General features: G+C 38.7%; 1 protein-coding gene across 2 annotated transcripts in view; it reads left to right on the forward strand.

Annotated features, from left to right (window-relative positions):
• The window catches only part of lrrc40 (leucine rich repeat containing 40), a 62,836-nt gene that overhangs the window by 25,500 nt on the left and 17,448 nt on the right, over positions 1–19,888 (forward strand). The window contains exons 6-11 of one of the 2 annotated variants that reach the window (XM_052013078.1): positions 705–847; positions 1,407–1,579; positions 4,022–4,112; positions 7,130–7,175; positions 9,774–9,882; positions 15,573–15,680. In XM_052013078.1, the coding sequence (XP_051869038.1) occupies positions 705–847; positions 1,407–1,579; positions 4,022–4,112; positions 7,130–7,175; positions 9,774–9,882; positions 15,573–15,680 (670 nt within the window). Of the gene's footprint in view, positions 1–704; positions 848–1,406; positions 1,580–4,021; positions 4,113–7,129; positions 7,176–9,773; positions 9,883–10,138; positions 10,406–15,572; positions 15,681–19,888 lie in introns of those variants that run through there. The other variant, XM_052013079.1, reaches the window with a different exon arrangement.

Below are 19,888 nucleotides of genomic sequence, written 5' to 3' on the forward strand. Positions count from 1 at the left end.
CACAAGAGGTGTGGAATCATATACAGTCACTACGTTTAAGAGGCATTTAGGCAGATTCTTAAATAGGTAACGCCTAGAACGATATGGACTTAATCCACATTAAGTCCATATCCTTCTATGAGATTAGTATAGATGGCAAAAAGATTGGCATGGACGTGGTGGGCTGAAGGGCCCATTTCTGTGCGTTACAACATTGTGACTGTGCAAATTCCACATAGACGGCATTGGAGGCCAGGATCAAACAGGTCACTGGAGCTGTGAGGTGGCAGCACTACCTCTGGCAACAATATGCTGTGTTTGTTACACGATCCAATTAAGTAGCAGAACTGAATAAATGAAGAGTTAGGAATCCATTTGGAGTTCAAGGTACACTTTTAAAATCAGCTTTCTTTTTTATTTAACATCAAACTTTCTTCCAAAATGTTTTCAAGAAGGGAAAGGAAACCTTCATAGCAATTGTTCAGAATTTCCCAGTAGAACTTGGGCATTGAATGGATCCTTAGACATGTATTTATTGTCTGTAAACTGTACTGCCTAAAGATTGCTAGAAAAAAATTGTATTATGAGAATGGAAGAAGATGAATGAAATTAGCTGGGAAGGTTCTGGTTGAATTATCTTTCCAAATGATGTCTGACTCCTATGGCTGTAGTGTGAAACAAACCACTTGATAAACTTGCTTTATAATTTGTCTTAATTTATTCAGGCTTAAAGTTTCTGGATGCAACTCGTAATGAACTGGAATGTGTCCCTCCGGAGTTAGCAGGCATGGTTTCATTAGAACAGCTTTATTTGAGGCATAACAGGCTTCGCCATCTACCAGAGTTTCCATCCTGTAAATATCTGAAGGTACTTTGAGAATACCAAGAAAAAAATTACCATCTTTTTAATGTATCTTTTTAAACTATCTCAGTATTGCTTTTGTGTGTTGGGGTGTTACCTGTATACCCTTAGATGTGTTCTCCCAACCTGTTTTAAAGCATTAAAACTGAGCTTTGATATCTGATATAATTGCTACAATATTTTAGATATAATGAAATAGAATACAGTTGCATTTTTAGGATGTTCATCTCTCTGTAGAAATTGTTTGAAGATCAGTGGAAGATCTGAATGATGAGGAATTTACATACAAATACGGATACCATTAATTTACTATTAATTGTATCTGTATTTATATATTTGAAGAAAATAATCCAAGAAAGGGAATATTGTAATTGGAATATCTTCAAAAACTGAAGGTTATGATTTGTCCATTGCCTGCTGTCCTCTTGTAGGAAAAAACATTGCAGATTAAAAGGTGGTTAAAAATAAAATCTGATTATATAATTGAATAGAAATGTTTATCATTAGCTTGTATTCCATATACTTTTAAAATAGTTACAATTGTACTATTGCCTTTGTACTTCAGGAACTGCATGTTGGAAATAACCAGATTGAGTATTTGGGGCCAGACCACCTGAAACCTTTAAGTGCCATCAGTGTATTGGAGCTCCGTGACAATAAACTGAAATCTCTGCCAGATGAAATTCTTCTGCTTCAAGGCCTAGAACGACTGGACCTCACAAATAATGACATTAGCAGGTACATGCAGTAACTACATGAATCTCTTATTTTTATGAATGAGAAGCAATATATTTTTTAACTTTTAGCTGAAATAATACAAATGCTTCTAATTAGGGTACAAATATGTGTATTTAGAATATGCCATATGTTGCACCGTGCCATGCTATTAAACAGCAAGTAGGCTATTACTGGTTGTTCACAACCCTGAGCTGCTGTGCACTTTTCCCAGAAAGGAATATCTGAAGGTAAACCATGGTTGTGATTGTGTAGTTTCTATTGCTTGGACAAATCTTTCACTGATAGCAGCAAAGAGTGATCAATTTGGATTCTATGCAAGGGATTGATTCAAAATTGTATGGGAAGGCATGAAGATGTGGGATGCAATGAATTAATACTCTGTATTGTCTTCCTTGGCATTTAGGTTTGGAGATAACCCCGTCTCTGTAAGGACAAGTAACAGAAATCATAGTTCATCACATAAAATTGACCCTAATTTCTCACAGGTTGTCATGTGCCAATCTCAGAGCCTCTTAAATGCCTCTATCATATTTGCCTCGACTACCACCCCTGGCAGCACATTTCAGGCACCTACCAGTCTCTGTGGAAGAAGAAAACTTGCCCTGCACGTCTCCTTTGAACTTATCCCCTCTCACCTTAAATGCATGCCCTCTAGTATTAGACATTTCGACCCTGGGGAAAAAAGTAGAGAAGTCCCTGGGCTGGAGAGAGCTGTGCCCCAAAAAAAGGAGGGGAAGAAAGGAGACAAAAGAGACTACAGATGCATGAATATGGAGCAAAAAATGAGCTGCTGGAGGAACTCAGCAGGTCAGGCACCATCTGTGGAGAGAAATAAACAGTTGGGGTCGAGACCCTTCATCTAGACTGGAAGAAAGGAGTTTCCATCACATCCAACAGGAGGTTACAAAATAGACTGTAGGATCCGGCTACTATCAGCCACTGCCAGTCCCGGCAATGGCCCACACTCATTGTGGGCTAGATCCCCACCCAGTGCTGAGTGGCTGCATTGTTTGCCCAACACTAGCCTTTGCAGGCAGGCTCTCCATACTAACCATGGCATGATCCATTGTTGCAGGAGCACCAGTGGAGGGCAGTGATTCACAACAGGTTCCTGGAACTGCAGTGGGGAGAGCAGGGATTCCTAGCAAAGCACTGCTGTCAGTAACACACCTCTATAATGCTTGTTTCTGGAAATGCATCCTGGATGCTAAGCGAGTTACCAGCTTGTATAGTTAGGAATACATAATATGACATACATTGAAGCCAGAAACTTAGTTGGACCAGCCATGTAAATAACATGGTGGCAAGAGAAGATCAGTAGGAAACCTACTACTTCATCTACCAACACCCAAAAGCCTTGCTACCATCCACCAGGCATAAATCGGGAGTGTGATGGAATACTGTCCAACTTGTTTAGATGAGTGCAGTTCCAACAAATCTTTATTAGCTTGATGCCATCAAACTTGCTTGATTAACAGCCCATCAGTCACCCAAGCATTCATTCCATATGCTGCTGATCATAGTGGCTGCAGTGTGTACTGCAGTTACTCATTTGGGCAATCCCAATGTAGATCCGAAGCTAGAGACACGAGAGAGACTGCAGATGCTGGAAATCTGGAACAACACACACAAAATGCTGGAGGAACGGTTCAAGAAAGAGGGCAGTTCATTTCCCTCCATTTTGTGTGTGTAGTTCTGAAACCCATGACCTCCTCCACAAGGAATAGCACCTGACCTGCAGGTTCCTCTCCAAGCCGCACATCATCCCAACTTGGAAATATATCATTGGTCCTTTGTTGTGTCTGGATCTAAATCCTGGAGCTCTCTACCATCAGCACTGTGTGAGTACTTTCATCAGAAAGTCTGCAGTGGTTCAGGAAGAACCAAGTCTGAAATCATGGGAAGAGGAGGAGCCCAACACCTTTGGATTGATCCTGACTCCAAGGCAGTGTATCATTGCCCATGGAAACAAATGTTGAATTTTTTTAAACTCTAGGAGCATGCTATCAGCATTTTAATTTTCTATCACAGTAATTGCATGTGTTAATACTGATTAATTGATAGTGGACCAGTTAATTAATTGACACCCTTAATTTAGAATAGTCCACAGAACTTCACTCATTTTTTTTAGTCTCTTTTTTACCTCTGAGCATACTAATCTGAGGAATGAAGTTAAATATTCATTTTACATACTATGTCCTTATCCCTTATTAATACCAAAGCCATGTTCTATTATTAATGAAACTATTTTCTTCTTTACACATTTTCCATTGTGTACACAAAAAAAAGACTTTTTTATCCTCCCATCACTATCATGGTGGTTATTGATTGAGCAGATAGGGTCAATTTATTTATATTTATATAAAAATCCCATAAAGGGTTAGGATGTAATACTTGCTGGAATATCTCTTGTTAATTCATGAAATGGTCTTTGATGTGCAGCTTGCCATATAAACTAGGAAATCTTCCAAAGTTGAAATCTCTGTTGCTGGAGGGCAATCCACTGCGTTCTATTCGCAGAGACATTATTAATGTGAGTAATTTAATTTCTTATCGTATGTATTAATGATTAATGTTATTGATTATGATTAATAGCACACCTGAACGATTGGTGTTGGTGTGCCAGATTTACAAAGCAACAAGTTGCCTTTAATCTTACCAGAAAGGATTAATTGATGATTTAGTGGTTAAAGGGGCTTTAACGAATGCTGGTCATGATAAGAGCAAAATTTATATAAACACTGAAAATAATTCAGTTCATTCTGAAACTGCGGTCTTTAATCTGAATAAAGCAAACTATGAAAACAAGCGGCATAGATTCCATGTAGATTGGAAAACCAGACTGAAAGGCATGATAATAAATCAATGATGGCAACTTCATAGGAATTAATATGTTGTTTACAAGTAACATGTACTCCTTTAAGTCAAAAAAGCAGGAAAGTTGGTCCAGCTATGGCTATTGAGACAAATAATATTAGCGCAAAGGTAAAGGCTTAATTGCAGGTCTAGAGTATTATAGGAGATAAACTATATGCCTGAAAATTTCAGAATTCAGCAAAGGACTTGGGCAATGGTGGGAAAAGGGAAAGTAGGATAGGAGGTTAGGGAAGTGAGAGACATTTAAAAAAAATAAGATTGTAAGAGCTTTTGCAGATATGTAAACAGGTGAGGTTAACATGGGATCCCTTACAGACTGAGAAAGGAGAAGTTATATCAACGAATAAGGAAGTAGCAAAGAAGTTAAAAATATTGTGTTGTCGTCATGGAGAAAGTCATGGAAAAGTGCTGGAAATAATGGAGGACTACAGATCTAAAGAAATTAGAAGCTCAGAGAAATTAGAAATAGTAAAAACTAGTCTTGGAGAAATTAATGGGACTGAAATGCAATTGATCCACAAGCCTGATCACCTGCATACTAGGATTTTTGATTGTGGTGGCTATGGAACAGGTAGATAATCTGGTTACATAGATTCTAGAGCAGTTCCCAAGAATTGGAAGGTAGCAAATGTAGTCTCATGATTTAAGAAAGGAAAGAGAGAAAACGGGGAACTGTAGTTTAATGGTAGTGGACAAAATGTTGGAACCTACTACTAAGGAAATATTAGCAGGGCACTTAGAAAACAGTAACAGGATTGGGCATAGTCAATGTAGATTTATGAAAGGGTAATCATGTTTGGCAAATATTTTGGATGTTTTTGCATTTATAACTAGCAAACCAGTTGTTGTGATTTCTTAGTGCTTTCTGAAAACCTTTTGATAAGGTTCCACATAAGAGATTATTAAACAAAAATAGTTAATGGATAGAAAGCAAAGTAGTAATCAATGGATCATATTCAGGAAGTGATTAGTGGATGCCACATGGATTGGTCCTATAGCTCCAACTGTTGAGAATCTACATCAGTGATTTTAATGAGGGGACAAAGTGTAATATATTGAAGTTTGCCGAAGAGACTAACCAAGTGGCAGTGTGGACTGAAGATGTTGCAGAGAGGCTTCAGGAAGATATAGACAGACTATGTGGAAAGGATGGATATGACAGAAGGATATAATGTGGAAAAATGAGGTTATGCACTTTGATAGAAAAAATAGGCTTTTTTTTTAAATGATGAGAGACCTGATGTTTTGGTGTTCCAAGGAAGCTGCTGTCCTGGTCCACTGAAAGTTAACGTGCAGGTTCAGCCAGCAGTTCAGAAGGAAAATGGTATGTTGTCCTTTACTGCAAGAGGATTTGAATGCCTAAGTAAAGATTAATTATATAGACGCCTGGTGAGACCTGAAATATTGCGTTCAAGACTGGTCTCCTTACCCGGGCAAAAATATGTTTGTGATAGAAGCAGTGGTTCCTCAGACTGAGGCCTTAAACAGTGGGTTTGTCGCACAAGGATGGATTAAGCAGATGAGTCCTATTCTGAAGTGTAGAAGAATGAGAGGTAATCTCTTTTAAACATGCAAAATCCTTGGCTGGATGGTAAGAAGTTGCTTTTCCTCTGGCTAGGATGTTGAAAACTAGGGATCACTGTCTCAAAATTAATGAAAGAGAATTTCTTTACCCAGGGGTTGGTTAATCTTTTGAATTCGCTACCCAAGAGTGCTTCGGAGGTTCTCTTGCTTTATTATTCAAGACAGATTAATTTTTAGATATTAAGGTTTTCAAGGGATGTGGGATAAGTGTAGGAAAGTAGTGCTAAGGTAGAAGATCAGCTGTGATCTTGATGAATGGCAGTGCAGGTGTGAGGGGCAGGATGGTCTCGTCCTGCTTGTACTTCGATCACAATGCTGTTTATTTCAGCCCTATCATTTCATTTGTGCATTCCACAGTATGAAAAGTAATATATACTGTATATAATGGCTAGTCACTAGAAATCTTGGGCATGACTTAAGTTTGCAGCAGTATGCCCATGATGGAACCAACCATTGTCACAGTGTGCAGCCAACACACAGGATATTGTTTATGGTGTACTTTTACTGGGCCAATCATTTCCAGAAAAATTTTGACGTAGTGGCTAATTGTGATTAAAGCATTGCTAAGACTTTGTAACAGGTCTCCTCAATTGCAGTTGATTAAAAAGCTCAAAGACCAATGACAGAAAGAAAGTTATCGTGTTTTTTATTGAATAGGAAAGCATTTTGCTTTTAATAAAACTAAAAATCTTATTACTGATTGTTGCCTGGCTAACTGCTCATGCTGCTTCAAAATGGATCAGTAGATAACCTAGTAATATTCAGTCATGCGATTTAATTTATTGGCTTAATACACATGATGCTCCTCTAGGCTGTACAGGTGCTTCTGATGTTTTGTGCTTAGTACATATCTTGGGGGGGGCGGAGTCCACAATTTTAAGGTATCCCCATGTCATCTTGGTCTCTTCATCAACATGGTAGTTTGCAGAGTGATTGAACTTGAGAGCAGTCCATGGTTAATTTTGATATATTTTCTAGTTACAGCTCGTATATCTTACTAACTTCCTCCAAGTATAGTTGGCATTTGCTTAAGAGAAGCGAGGATGTTTCTGTATTGGCCTTTGTAAAAAAAAAATGTTTCTTTTACAGAGAGGAACACAAGAGCTTCTCAAGTACTTAAGGAGTAGAATAGAAGGTACAAAATCAACTTTTTTTCACTGCATTTTGATGTATATGTGACTAATAAAGATAACTTATTAAAAAAATTTATTGAAAATGAATGCATTTCCCTGAGATAGTAACAGGGATTTTTACATGCTTAAGCAGCTTGAATTTTGTGGAATAATTCATTTGCTGATTGTCAGCAAGCTTCATTACAGTGGTTGATTGCAATGGCCTTCAATAAGAGGTATGAAAATAGAAATTTCCTCAGGAAAACAATGGTAACATAGAACAATGAGTTGTATGATGAGGGTTTGCAAGCTGCCCTTCATTTGATGAGCTCCTAGTATTTACGTGAGAATGTGTTTAGTAGATGATTTGTGCTTCTCCAGGGTGGTAAGATCCAAGAGGAGTCACCTTGAACTCTGGTCACCAGTCTCAAAGTGAAATTGTAAGAGGCCTAATGCCTGCATTCCAGATCCCTTGTCCAACAAGTAGATGGTAAGGATGCATTATGTGAGAAGAAAATAATTGGGAGAAGGTTTGCCTCATGGGGTTAGACGGAAGAGAACAGAAAAATTGAATTTCATGGGTGGGTTTATCAAGTTGGTAAATTTCTAGAAAAGGCTAATGTCGGCTATATGTCCTGCTGTTTAGTCAACTGTGCAGCTAATAGTTTAGCTGTTGCCCTGGATATTCATCTGGGTACATCAGTGGTAATCCCTGCAGTACACAGGGTGCACATCTTGCATTTAGAGGTGTGCCTACACTTCCATTATCCATGGCATAATTTAGGGGTTCTGTTACATATCTCCTTTTTGCATCCAAACAAAATATCTCCTAACACCCTCCAACTTTCTTCCTCCAAAAAGACCTAAAGTCATGAAAATTTCCTTTATTTTGCATCTCATCCAAGAATGGATCTTTCAATCAGAGCCAAACAGCTTGCATGTACAAATCTCACAACCCTTCTTGAGTGCATCATTTCTAATCTTCTTGGATCCCAGGAGCCTAAAAATATTACTTGGAAAATCATCTGAAAGAGATTAAATTTCTGGTATCACTGATCCACAGCATAGACTCAAGTTCCAAGTACACCTATGCAACTTGTTGAGCACAAGTGTCTATTACAGGCCCTGGAGCTGAGCCACCACACTTCTACTGCTTTGTCTCTGGATAATGGTCCAATGCAACTTTTGGGTTTGAGGACTTGTTTCCCTTTGTATGACTGAATCCAGTCTCATGAGTCATTTTTCTAAATTTAGTGAGAGTTTTGCAGTGAGTTTTCTCCTGTACCTATGAATATAATTGGCTCACTCCACCTGTACAAAGCTACTGAGCAGTAAACCTGTGAAATAAACTGGCACTCCACTGGGTGCCACCCCACTCAACTCTGCAGTGTTTGGAACTGATCAAGTGAGCCATAAATTACCTGAGCCACTGAATATTAAGACATTGTTTTTTTCTAGACCTTGTGCATTTTGATATTAACTTGTTTGGTTGCTTGCACCAGTCAATTAGGCTGGCCCTGGTATTCTCTTCTCTGGATTGTTTGTTAACATTGCTGAAGGTATCCAAGTCATTACCGACTGAAGCATCAAATAACGTGTATTTTCTACTGCCATGTCACAGTGTAACACATGTGGACAAATATATTTCCTTATAAGTGAGCAACTGATTGGTGGGATATGACAGATGTTGATCCCAAGGCATCTGTGCTGAGGTCCACAGCTTTTCACCATATTTATTAACAACCTGGATGAAGGAATACACACTACATATCCTTGTTTACAGCTATTATACTTAAATGATGTTTTATTAGATGGAAGCAGAAAGCAATAAAGGGACAAAGTTTGGTTATTGGAGAAAATTGTGGCAGATGGAATTCAATATGGATAAATAAAAATATTTTCTATAAGGAGACCAGGAATTTGGGAGTAATGGGATTTAAGCATCCATGTGCACAATATGTTAAAGGCTTGTGCATACATACAAAAAACAATGAAAATGACAATTGGAATATTATCTTTCATTGCAAAGTAAATGGTATGAAATAAAGACACAAGAGACTGCAGGTGCTGGAATCTGGAGCAACAAACAATCTGCTGGAGGAACTCAGTGGGTCGAGCAGCATTTGTGGAAGGAAAGGAAATGTTGCAGTTTTGGATCGACAATCAGAAACCTGATGCAGGGCTTTGACCCAAAACATTGACACTTCCTGTCCTCCCACAGATGCTGCTCAGCCCACTGAGTTCCTCCAGCAATTGTTTGTTGGTATGAAATAAAGTTGGGAAATGACACTTGAGTGGGAGAGAAGCTTGGTCAGGCCACACAGGGAGTATTATGTTTGGTTTTGGGGATCAAACTTTGGGAAATAAATAATGGTCTTGGAGGAGCTGCAACACAGATTCACCGGAAGGATTCCAGAACTTGAAATTATGTGTAACTGTCTTAGTATTTTACTCTTAATCTATTCATGGTTTGTTTTTGACTGTCTACTAGCAACTTGACCAGAGAGTAATGGCAGAGTATGGATGAAAGCAGTGTGATACATAGTGGCAGAAGCACTTTGTTTTTAATCTGTGTTCACAGGACAAATAACCCTTACTTTATTGTGTTTTTTTTTGACAAGAGCAACCAGCTAGCCAAGGTGACAGTGGTCCAGGAACAGCTATGACATTTCCAAGCGAGTCTAAGGGCAGTGTGTACAGCCTGGGAACACATAAGGTTTTAGAATACAGGTATGTGAAAGAAGAATAAATTTGGCAATACTTGTATGTATTTTGCTATAATGCCCAGTTTTTCAGTATAAATTTCATTGAAACTATTTGTAATCCATTATAATATTTATAACATTGTACTTCATATGAAATCCTCAAACTTAGAATTGTTATCTTAGAATGTGTTACTGCTCTTGTTCAAATGTAATGTTGAATTAAGATGTCTGAAGTTGTATTGACATGACCATGTTAACACACTGCCTTTTTGTTACTACAGCCTTTTATCTTGGGATAGAATTGAGCAAAGACTGCTTTTTCTTTTGGCTATGAGAATCCTATTGGTAATACTTTTGGGAAGAAATGGGCATATATCTTGGACCAGAAAGATGCCTAATGTAGAAGATCTGTTCCTGGAGTTGAGACAAAAGACCATTGTCAGTGAAGATAAATTGAGTTTTCAGAATGTAAGAAATAGAAGCAGAAGTAAGCAAGTGCTTTTGAGCCTACTTTGCATTCAGTAACATCATGGCTTAGGTCTACTTACCTGTGCAATTCCCATATCTTTTGATTCCCTTGTTATCCAAAAATAATCAGTTTCAAACTTGAATTTACTCAGCTGTAGAGAGTTCCAAAGGCTTTCAGCACTGTGAGTAAAGATGTTTCGCCTATTCTCAGTCCTTAATTGCTGACCTTTCATTCTAAGACTCTGCTCCCTAATCCCAGACTTCCCACCTGGAATGAAATGGCTTCCTGGCATCTACCCTATCAATCCCTCTTAGAACCAATGAGGCCACTTCTCAATGAGTTTAGGCCAGTCCTACTTAAACTCTCTTCACAGGACAACTACCTCATCCCACAAATCAATCTGAATCAATGCTGCACTGACTTGCAAATGACCATATCCTCGTTTTGGGTAAGGAGGCCAAACTGGGACATACTACACAAATAATGTCTCACCAAAGCCCTGTATAATTTCATTCCCTGTACATTCTATCAGAGCTCTACTTTGTTAGGAGATTGTCACCAAAGATACTTCTATAGATGTACTGTGGAGAGCATTCTGACTGGTTGCATGACAGCCTGGTATGGAGGTTCTAATGCACAGGATCGCAAGAGGCTGCAGAGGGTTATAGACTCAGTCAGCTTTGTCATGGGCACAACTCTCCCCACCATCAAGGACATCTTCAAGAGGTGATGCCTCAAGAAGGTGGCACCCATCGCTAAGTACCCTCACCGTCCGAGACATGCCCTCTTCTCATTTACTACCATCAGGGAGGAGGTGCGGGAGCCTGAAGACCCACACTCAATGATTCAGAAATAGCTTCTTCCCCTCCGCCATCAGATTCCTGAATGGTCCATGAACACTACCTCATTTTTATTTTGCACTATTTATTTATTTTTGTAATTTATAGTAAGTTTATGTCTTTGCACTGTACTGCTGCTGCAAAAGAACAAATTTCACGTCATATAAGACAGTGATAATAAACTTGATTCTGATTCTTAACCACTGCTGGACAGGCCCAATAGCGACAGACCTGATTGTCACTGCTGTCAGAACCCAAGAACTTCGACGTTTTGACATTGACTGGCCTGAGTGATACAGACAGAATCAAAATGGTCAACCTTCACAACACTCCATCTATAAGAAGTATATCCTTGGATTGGGAGACCAGACCTGTAAACGATATTTCAGATATGGTCTCAGCATATCTGAATTGGAGCAAGATATCTCTATTGTTGTACTCAGAGTTGTCTTGCAATTACTGTCAAATTTCTGTTTACCTCCCTAATCACTTGCTGTATCTGCATGTTAACATTCAGTAATTTGTGTACAAGGGCACCCAGAATTCTTTAAACTCCAGTACTTTTCAGTCTCTCACCATTGAAAGAACACTCCACTTTTCAATTTTTTCTGCCAAAGTGGATGAATGCATTTTTCCCATATATTATATGTGTCATGTTCTCCCCATTCACTAACCTGACCCTCTCTCCATTCTCCACATAGCCTTCACTGGCACCCAGCTGTGTTTCAACAAACTTGAATTTATTACACTTGAGGCCCTCATCCAAATTGTTGTTGTAAATGGTGAACACTGGTCTCAACACAGTGTTCCTATAGTATCCCACTAATCACAGTCTCCCATTGAAAAATTACATATTTACTCTGTTTTCTGTCCGTCAACCAATCTTGTGATGTTGGTAAGGAGGCTAAAATGGTACACACCAATCAATGATGTCTTGCCAAAGCCATGTATAATTTTATCCCGTGTGACCTAATTTTGTTTTATTATCTCTTGTGTGGCATCTTATCAAAGGCTTCCTGAAAGTCGATTTGCCCCTACCCATTCTGTTCAATATAATCTTAAAATGTCAACATATTTGTCAAAGATGATTTCTACTTCAGTAATCCATGTTTATCAACCCAATCCTGCTTTTATTTTCTAAGTGTCCTGTTACCATTTTTGTAACAATAATAGATGTAGCCTTTTCCCTTTTACTGATAAGAGGCTAAATTTGTTGGTTGTTGTTTTCTCGTCTGTCTCTCCCGACCTCAATCCCCGTTTTCCCTCTTCCCCCCTCCCCCCCCCACCCCATATAATGGGCTTCCAAGCTGTAGGAACTGTTCTGGTGTCTGGAATTTTGGAAGATGGTAGTAAGTGCACCATACTCTCTATAGCCCCTGTTACGAACCAGCAACAAAAGAAACACACCGAGTCATGTACCAGTGTTAAAAACTACTTTATTAATAACTACTTATGATAATAAGAAAAATAAAAGTAAAAATGTTAGGATGTTAGAAGTAAAAATGTTAAATCTTAAACATTAACCCCAAAAACTAAACTTGTAGTCTGTGTGAGGCAAACTCCCAAACTCCAAGTCCAGGAATAGTTTTCAAAGTTCACTTCAGCAAGCCATAAGGTGAATCGTGAGCAAAGGCTTCTTCAAAACCACTGTTGACTGAAGATAAGACGTAGATGTAGAGAGAAAATAGAGAGTAATTACGAAATCCAAATGTTCCCCGATGGAACCCATATGGCACCTCAGTGTCTACTCAGCAGTGACTACTCCACCGCATCTGCCTCGCCCTGAAAGGCTCTCAAATTGTGGCCGTCCACAGAAATACCTGTTTCCTTCTACAGGTCAACAACAAAGTGAACTCCACTGCTTTGTTCCGAAGTATCTGCCACCCCGAAAGACATCTGAGATATGGCCATCCACACAAATAGCTGTTTCCTTCTACAGGTTAATGACAAAGTGGACTCCACCGGATTACTCCAAAAATCCATACGTGGATTGTAGTGACAGATACTTACTGTTTTTCATCCATCAACAGAGATTAGCAGTCCCCCTCCCTCCCCCCCCAACTGACTGCTTCAAAAACATCATTACGTACTTTATCTTCTGTTGTCGTAACCACGCCCCACACACACACCACTATGCTCTGTCTTAAAGGGACATTCACTGATAGTAACCTAGACCGTAACACCCCTCATTCAGGATCCTTAGGTTGCAAGTCATCGGGTCCTAGAGATTTATCACCATTCAGTCTCATTCCCCAGTACAAATGTTTTATGATTCCTAATTTCTTCCTGTGCATCCTTCACTATTTCTGATAAGTTTTCTCTATCTGCCTTCATGGAAGAAGACACAAGATACTTGTTCTAATTTCTAACTTGGGCTTTTTTCCCCCCATTTTTCATATCTATAGAAGTTCTAACAATCTACTTTCGTGTTTCTCACTGGCCTACTCTTGTATTCTACTTTCCATTCCCTTATCAATATCTTGGTCTACCTTTGCTGAGTTCTGAAATTTTCCCAATCCTTAGGCTTACTGCTTTTGGGGGCTGGGGTAGGATTGAGGTTGGTTATAATACTTTTCATTTGATGTAACTTCTTTTGATAGACATGGCTGGACCACTTTCCTGTTGGTTTTTTTTGCCTTAAAGGGATACCATTACCTGTAAAATATGTATTAATTTGTTTGGTGTTAGAAATTGCTTGTTTGCTGTCAATTCTTTTAATATAGTTTCCCAATCTATCATAACCAATTTGTATCTAATGCCCTTATAATTTGTTTTATTTCAGAATTAGAATTCTGGTTTCATATCGAACTATAATTATTTTCATTTTTATGTGAAATTTTGCTGTATAATATTTGCTTTAAAAAACCTTAACCATTAGATTATCAATTAATTCTTTCGTATTACAAAGTAATAGATCTAAAATAGCTTGTTCCCTTGATGCTTCCTGGAAAACTATCTTCTACGCTCAATTATTTACACTGCAGTTTTGAATTTAACATACTGTATGAACATAGAACCTTATGATGAGAAAATCTGTAATATATTCAATACAGATATAATATTTTACCATATTTGTAAATAGGTAGAACAGAATTAATTATTTGCTATGTAATTATTTAGGTATATGGCTTACAAAAGACATGCAAATTCAGATTTAGTAATTTAATTTTGCAGAATTGTTTTGCATCAAAAACTGTAGGTAAAAAAGGAATGCAGGGTATACATACATTGATGTTCAACAGAAGTTATATTTTTGCTGAAGGTGAGGTTTTTTATTTCAAATTTTGTCCCTTCATCGATTCATGCAAGCCCTCTAAAATGGCTTAGTAAGCCACTCAGGTCAAGGGCAATGAGGGATGGTCGATAAATGTTGGCCTTGTCAGATTCCAGAAAATTAAAACATTTTTAAATAAAAAGATACTTCAGTAACACCACAATTCTAAGGGCAGCAATTTCACAGGAGCCTAGACCTTAAATATTAACAGAAGCAAGGCACTGAGGCAATGTCACAATCTAAGTTTGAACATAGAAATTTTAATGCTGGAGGAATCTCTATCCTTTTTTATGCTGGTGAACTTTCTAATCTTTAAAATTCATCACCAATCTGGGTGGTGTACTTGTCTTTTGGGCCTTTGGGGAAGATAATTGTTATCCTTATTGAACATCTGCTATTCTTGTAACGCATGCCACCCATAATTATGAATATAACTGACATGTCATCCCTTTCCTGCAAATGTTATTCAGAAAGTGACTATATGGTTATGTAATTCAAGCCCAGTTTGACCAGCTAACATCTGCAGCAGCTTGGTCAGCACTGTCTTCTTGCAGTTGTATGGCTCAGATTAGCTTTCATTGCATACAGAATAAATGATGTGCGGTGTGTTTCCAGAAAATGTAATTTATCAAAATTGTTCAATTCTGACATGTATTTTAATAAATATTAAAAATATTTGTTGTACGTTATAAACTTTTAAAACATCCAAAGTCAGGGAAAGTTGCACAACATTTCCAACTTAATGGGTTAAATGGATCCACCGGTGTTTCCCTGAATGAAGTTATAATAACATTTAAAATATAGGGAATTATTACAGGCTAAAAGCATTGAAACAAAATAAGATGGCCTCCTCGAGGGGATCTCAAACCTCTTGTTTTGTGTGCTCTTTAGACTCCTCTGAGTTATATAAGCCCATTATACCTTTTTAGGAAGCCTCTCTAGTATTTGAAAATGTAAATTATTGGTGCACTTGGACAGTTTGGCTCTTAATTTAAGACTATTAATTTAAGCTAAAGAATCATGCATAATGTATATAGAATTGATGTATTTATTCCAGAAGTAAGTTTAGAATTTTGTTGCTTGACTTAAACCCTTTCAAAAACTAAACATCTTTCTTGATCTTTCTGGTCTAGTAACAAGAAAGCCACTGTTGTTCCAGATGAAGTGTTTGATGCCTCTGATGGAGCTCCTGTTGTTAGTGTGAACTTGAGTAAGAATTTGTTGACTGGAGTCCCTTCTAGGTAGGTCTTATATACTTACAGCTTGTGATCTTTTTGTTATATATAGAAAGGTTTAACATAACCTAGGATCTCAGTAGTTTTTGGATGTGGAATACAAATAAATCAATTTCAAAAGTATTCCTTCCAGTACTAAAGAGACACTTAATGAAGTAGGTAGCTTCTAATGTTTGGAATTGATTAATGAGTAAATAGAAAGCAATGTATCCTCAGGTGTTTTGCACTATTGTTAATTGGGGTTATGCTTTAAAGAACTTGCTGACAAATGAAAAATCCATATGTTGGGTCATTGTATTAAATTTCAGTGAATTGTGTCTGATTTGAAATGATGTTTATTCAGTCTGGTAATTGTAATTTGAGTGGTAACAGTAGTATTTCCTTTTCATTTTTCTCTGTTTATTGTCCAGTTCTGAATCAGAATTATTATTCTTCTGTTATGTAAAAAGAAATGCAGGACCAGACCTAGACAACATTCAGACATGGGATGATAAATGGCAAGTAACATTAGTGCTGCACAAGTGCCAGGCAATGACCATCTCTGACAAAAGGAGTTCTATCACCTACCCTTGATATTTCAATAGCATTATCAGTGCCAGATTCCACCCACTCTTCCCAATAAAGATCCTCGGAGTTGGAGTTGCAACTGACCAGAAACTCAACCAAACCAGCCACATAAATACTGTGGTTATATGAATGGGCCAGATATGAGGTATCTTACTGCAAAGATCTTAATTTCCAATATACCAAAGCCTTTCCATCATTTACTGGTCACAAGTCAAGATTGTGATGAAATACCTTCCAACTGAGTGCATGAGTATAGATTAATTCCAAGTTTGACACCATTCAGGATAAAGTAGCCTGGTTGATTGGCACTGCATCCACCATTCCCTGTACCACCACTGTGGAGGCTTCTTAAATAGCACATCCCTAACCCATTATTAGCACCACTTAACAAGACAAGGAGTCATGAAGCTGTACAGCACAGAACCAGGCCCTTCAGCCCACCACATCCATTCACCTTTTTGCCGATCTGCACTAATCCCATTTGCTCACATTAGGTCTATGTCCTTCTATGCCTTGCCTAATTAAGTGCCTGTCTAAATGTCCCTTAAACATAGTGATTGTATCTCATTCCACCATCTCCTCCGGCAGCAAGTTCCAGATATCAACCGCGCTCTGTGTGTGTGTGTAAAAAAAAAAAAAATCCCCTCAAATTCCCTTTAAAGCTCCTTCCTTTCACCTTAAATCATTGCCCCTCTTGTTTTTGATAGCTCCACCATGGCAAAAAGATTCTCACTATCTACCCTATCAATACCTCTTAAAACTTTATATACCTCTATCAGATCACTCATCATCAGGAAAAACAAGCCCAGCCTATCCAAACTCTCCACATAATGAAAGTCCTCCAATCTAAGCAATCTCCTCTGCACTCTCTCCAGCGCAACCACATATTTCCTATAGTGTGGTGACCAGAACTGCACATAATACTCCAAGTGCAACCTAACCAGCAAAATAACCTCCCAACTTTTATATTTTATGCACTGACCTATGCAAGCAAGCATGCCATCTGCCTTCTTTACCACCCTTTCCACCTGCATTGTCACTTTCAGGGAAGTGTACTAGAATGACACCAACTGCAAATTCCTTCCAAGTCACACGCCATAAATCACTATCACTGGATTGTAATCGTGGAGCTCCCTACCCTATAGTATTGCTGGGATACTTGCATCATATGGCGTGCAGCAGTTCAAGAATGCGGCTCACCATCACTATCTCAGAAGCAATTAAGTATAGGCAATAAATGTTTGCCTTGCAAATGATGCCTACAACTGATGACTAATAACAAAAATTGCAAATACTGAAGGCTGAAAGCACCTTCACTAAATTCACACACTGACCAAATTCTTAACTTTTATAATTTGTTTATGGTGCATTTTGTTTGTGCTCCGTTTTTCTGTGTCATGCTCAAATTAAAAGTGATGCCTTAACTTCCTGTGCACATTTGATACTCACTATTCGGAATTCTCGTTGGTTGATTGCTTCTTAACTGCTGCCAGCCATTTGTGATAAATGTTGAATAACTTGTGTTTTACGGTTCTATTAAGTACTTTGTTTTAAACTAAGTTTTATTTTGAGAGCTAGTTGTCCATTACTTTGCAGAATTCCACTTGCCAAATTCTCATTTTTATGTTCTGTTTTCAATTCAGTTTATAAATGTCTCTGTTCAAACACCAACACCGAATGATCTACCAAAATTCACTATATTGAAGCTCATATTAAGAATAGTGATATGGTTAAGGAACCAGAGTGTATCCAATGAATTTGGAGCATTTCCACCTGAGGAAGTCTTAACTAGATATCTTGGAAAGTGATTATTAGCTAGACTCAGTTAGAATTAAAAACATGTAAAAAGCCTGTTGGACAGCTTAATTACTCAAAGTAAATTATATCAGATATGGCAGGGCAAGAGAGATGTGGTCATAGCAAATGGGAACTAGTGGAGCCCACTGCCTGGACCCTTTCTTTCAGGAGGAACTCTCATCCCTCAGATGAAATACTACAGGTTTGGTCTATGGACCAGGATGCCAGAATGTGACAACAAGTAATCCAGAGGGTAGCATAGCAGGATCACCCGTTCATCACATTTGTTTAACGTTCTTGCAGGCTGGGTGGAGAGGATCAGAGACTGCATGGAGGCTGAGCTAACTGACCACATCTCCATGGTACAGTTGGAGGAAGATAGATGTCATTCTCTGTGGCTCCAGGAGGCAGTATTGGTATTACAGTTAAGGGTACCTCCTTAGCACTCATACTAAAGTGGAAGGGAAAGATCCAAATGTAATGGTCCACATAGATGCCAATAGTTGTACTGTAGAAGAGGTACTGGTGTGACATTATGAGCAGCTGTGGTCTCAATTAGAACATAGAACAGTACAGCATAGCACAGGCCCTTCAGCCCATGATGTTGTGCCGACCTACATAAACCTACTCCATGATCAGTCTAACCCTTCCCTGCTATACCGCCCTTAGCCCTCCATTTTTCTGACATCTATGTGCTTATCTAAGAGTCTTTTAAATGTCCCAATTGAATCAGCCTCTGTTACCACCCTCAACAGTGCATTCCAGGCACCCATCACTCTCTGTAAAAAAAAACTATGTCTGCCATCTCCCCTAAACTTTCCTCCTCTCACCTTAAATGTATGTCCTCTGGTATTGGCATTGCTCCGTGGGAAAAAGGTGCTGGCTGTCCACTCTATCTATGCCCCTCATAATCCTATATACCTCTAACAAGTCGCCTCTGCCTAGCTTGCTCAACCTATCCTCATATGTTCTCTAATCCAGGCAGCATCCTGGTAAATCTCCTCTGCACCCTCTCTAAAGCTTCCACATCCTTCCCATAATGAGGTGACCAGAACTGAACACAATACTCTAAGTGTGGTCTAACCAGAATTTTATAGAGCTGCAACATTACCTCAAGGCTCTTGAACTCAATCCCTCGACTAATGAAGGCCAGCACATCATATGCCTTCTTAACCACCCTATGAACTTGCATGGCAACTTTGAGGGATCTATGGATTTGAGCCCCAAGATCCCTCTGTTCCTCCACACAGTTAAGAATACTGCCATTAACCTTGTACTCAGCCTTCAAGTTCGATCTTCCAAAGTGTATCACTTCACACTTTTCTAGATTGAACTCCATCTGCCATTTGTCCATCCAACTCTGCATCCTGTCTATATCCCGTGGTAACCACAACACCTCCAACCTTTGTGTCATCTGCAAACTTACAAACCCGCCCCTCCACTTCCTTATCCAAGTCATTTATAAAAATCACAAACAGCAGGGGTCCCAGAACAGATCCCTGCGGAACACCACTAATCATCATCCTCCAGGCAGAATACGCTCCATCTACTATCACCCTCTGCCTTCTGTGGGCTGTAGAAAGAAGAACCACAAAGGTAATAATCTCTGGAAATAATATGAGCCATGTGCAAATTGGCATGGGTCAACAACACAGATTTGAATGTGTGGCTCAGTGATGATTGGTGTGGAAAAAGTGTGTTCCATTCCATGGGGCACAGGCAAGGATACTGGAGAAAGGGGGTAAATGTACCTTTGAGATGAACTTCACTTGAATTGGGCTGGGAGCAGTGGTCCTGCCAATTTAATAAATTGATTTAGCTGGGCTTTAAATGAAATAATGGAGTAGAGA

The sequence above is a fragment of the Pristis pectinata genome, chromosome 3 (genome assembly GCF_009764475.1).
Source record: "Pristis pectinata isolate sPriPec2 chromosome 3, sPriPec2.1.pri, whole genome shotgun sequence".
Taxonomy (NCBI): domain Eukaryota; kingdom Metazoa; phylum Chordata; class Chondrichthyes; order Rhinopristiformes; family Pristidae; genus Pristis; species Pristis pectinata.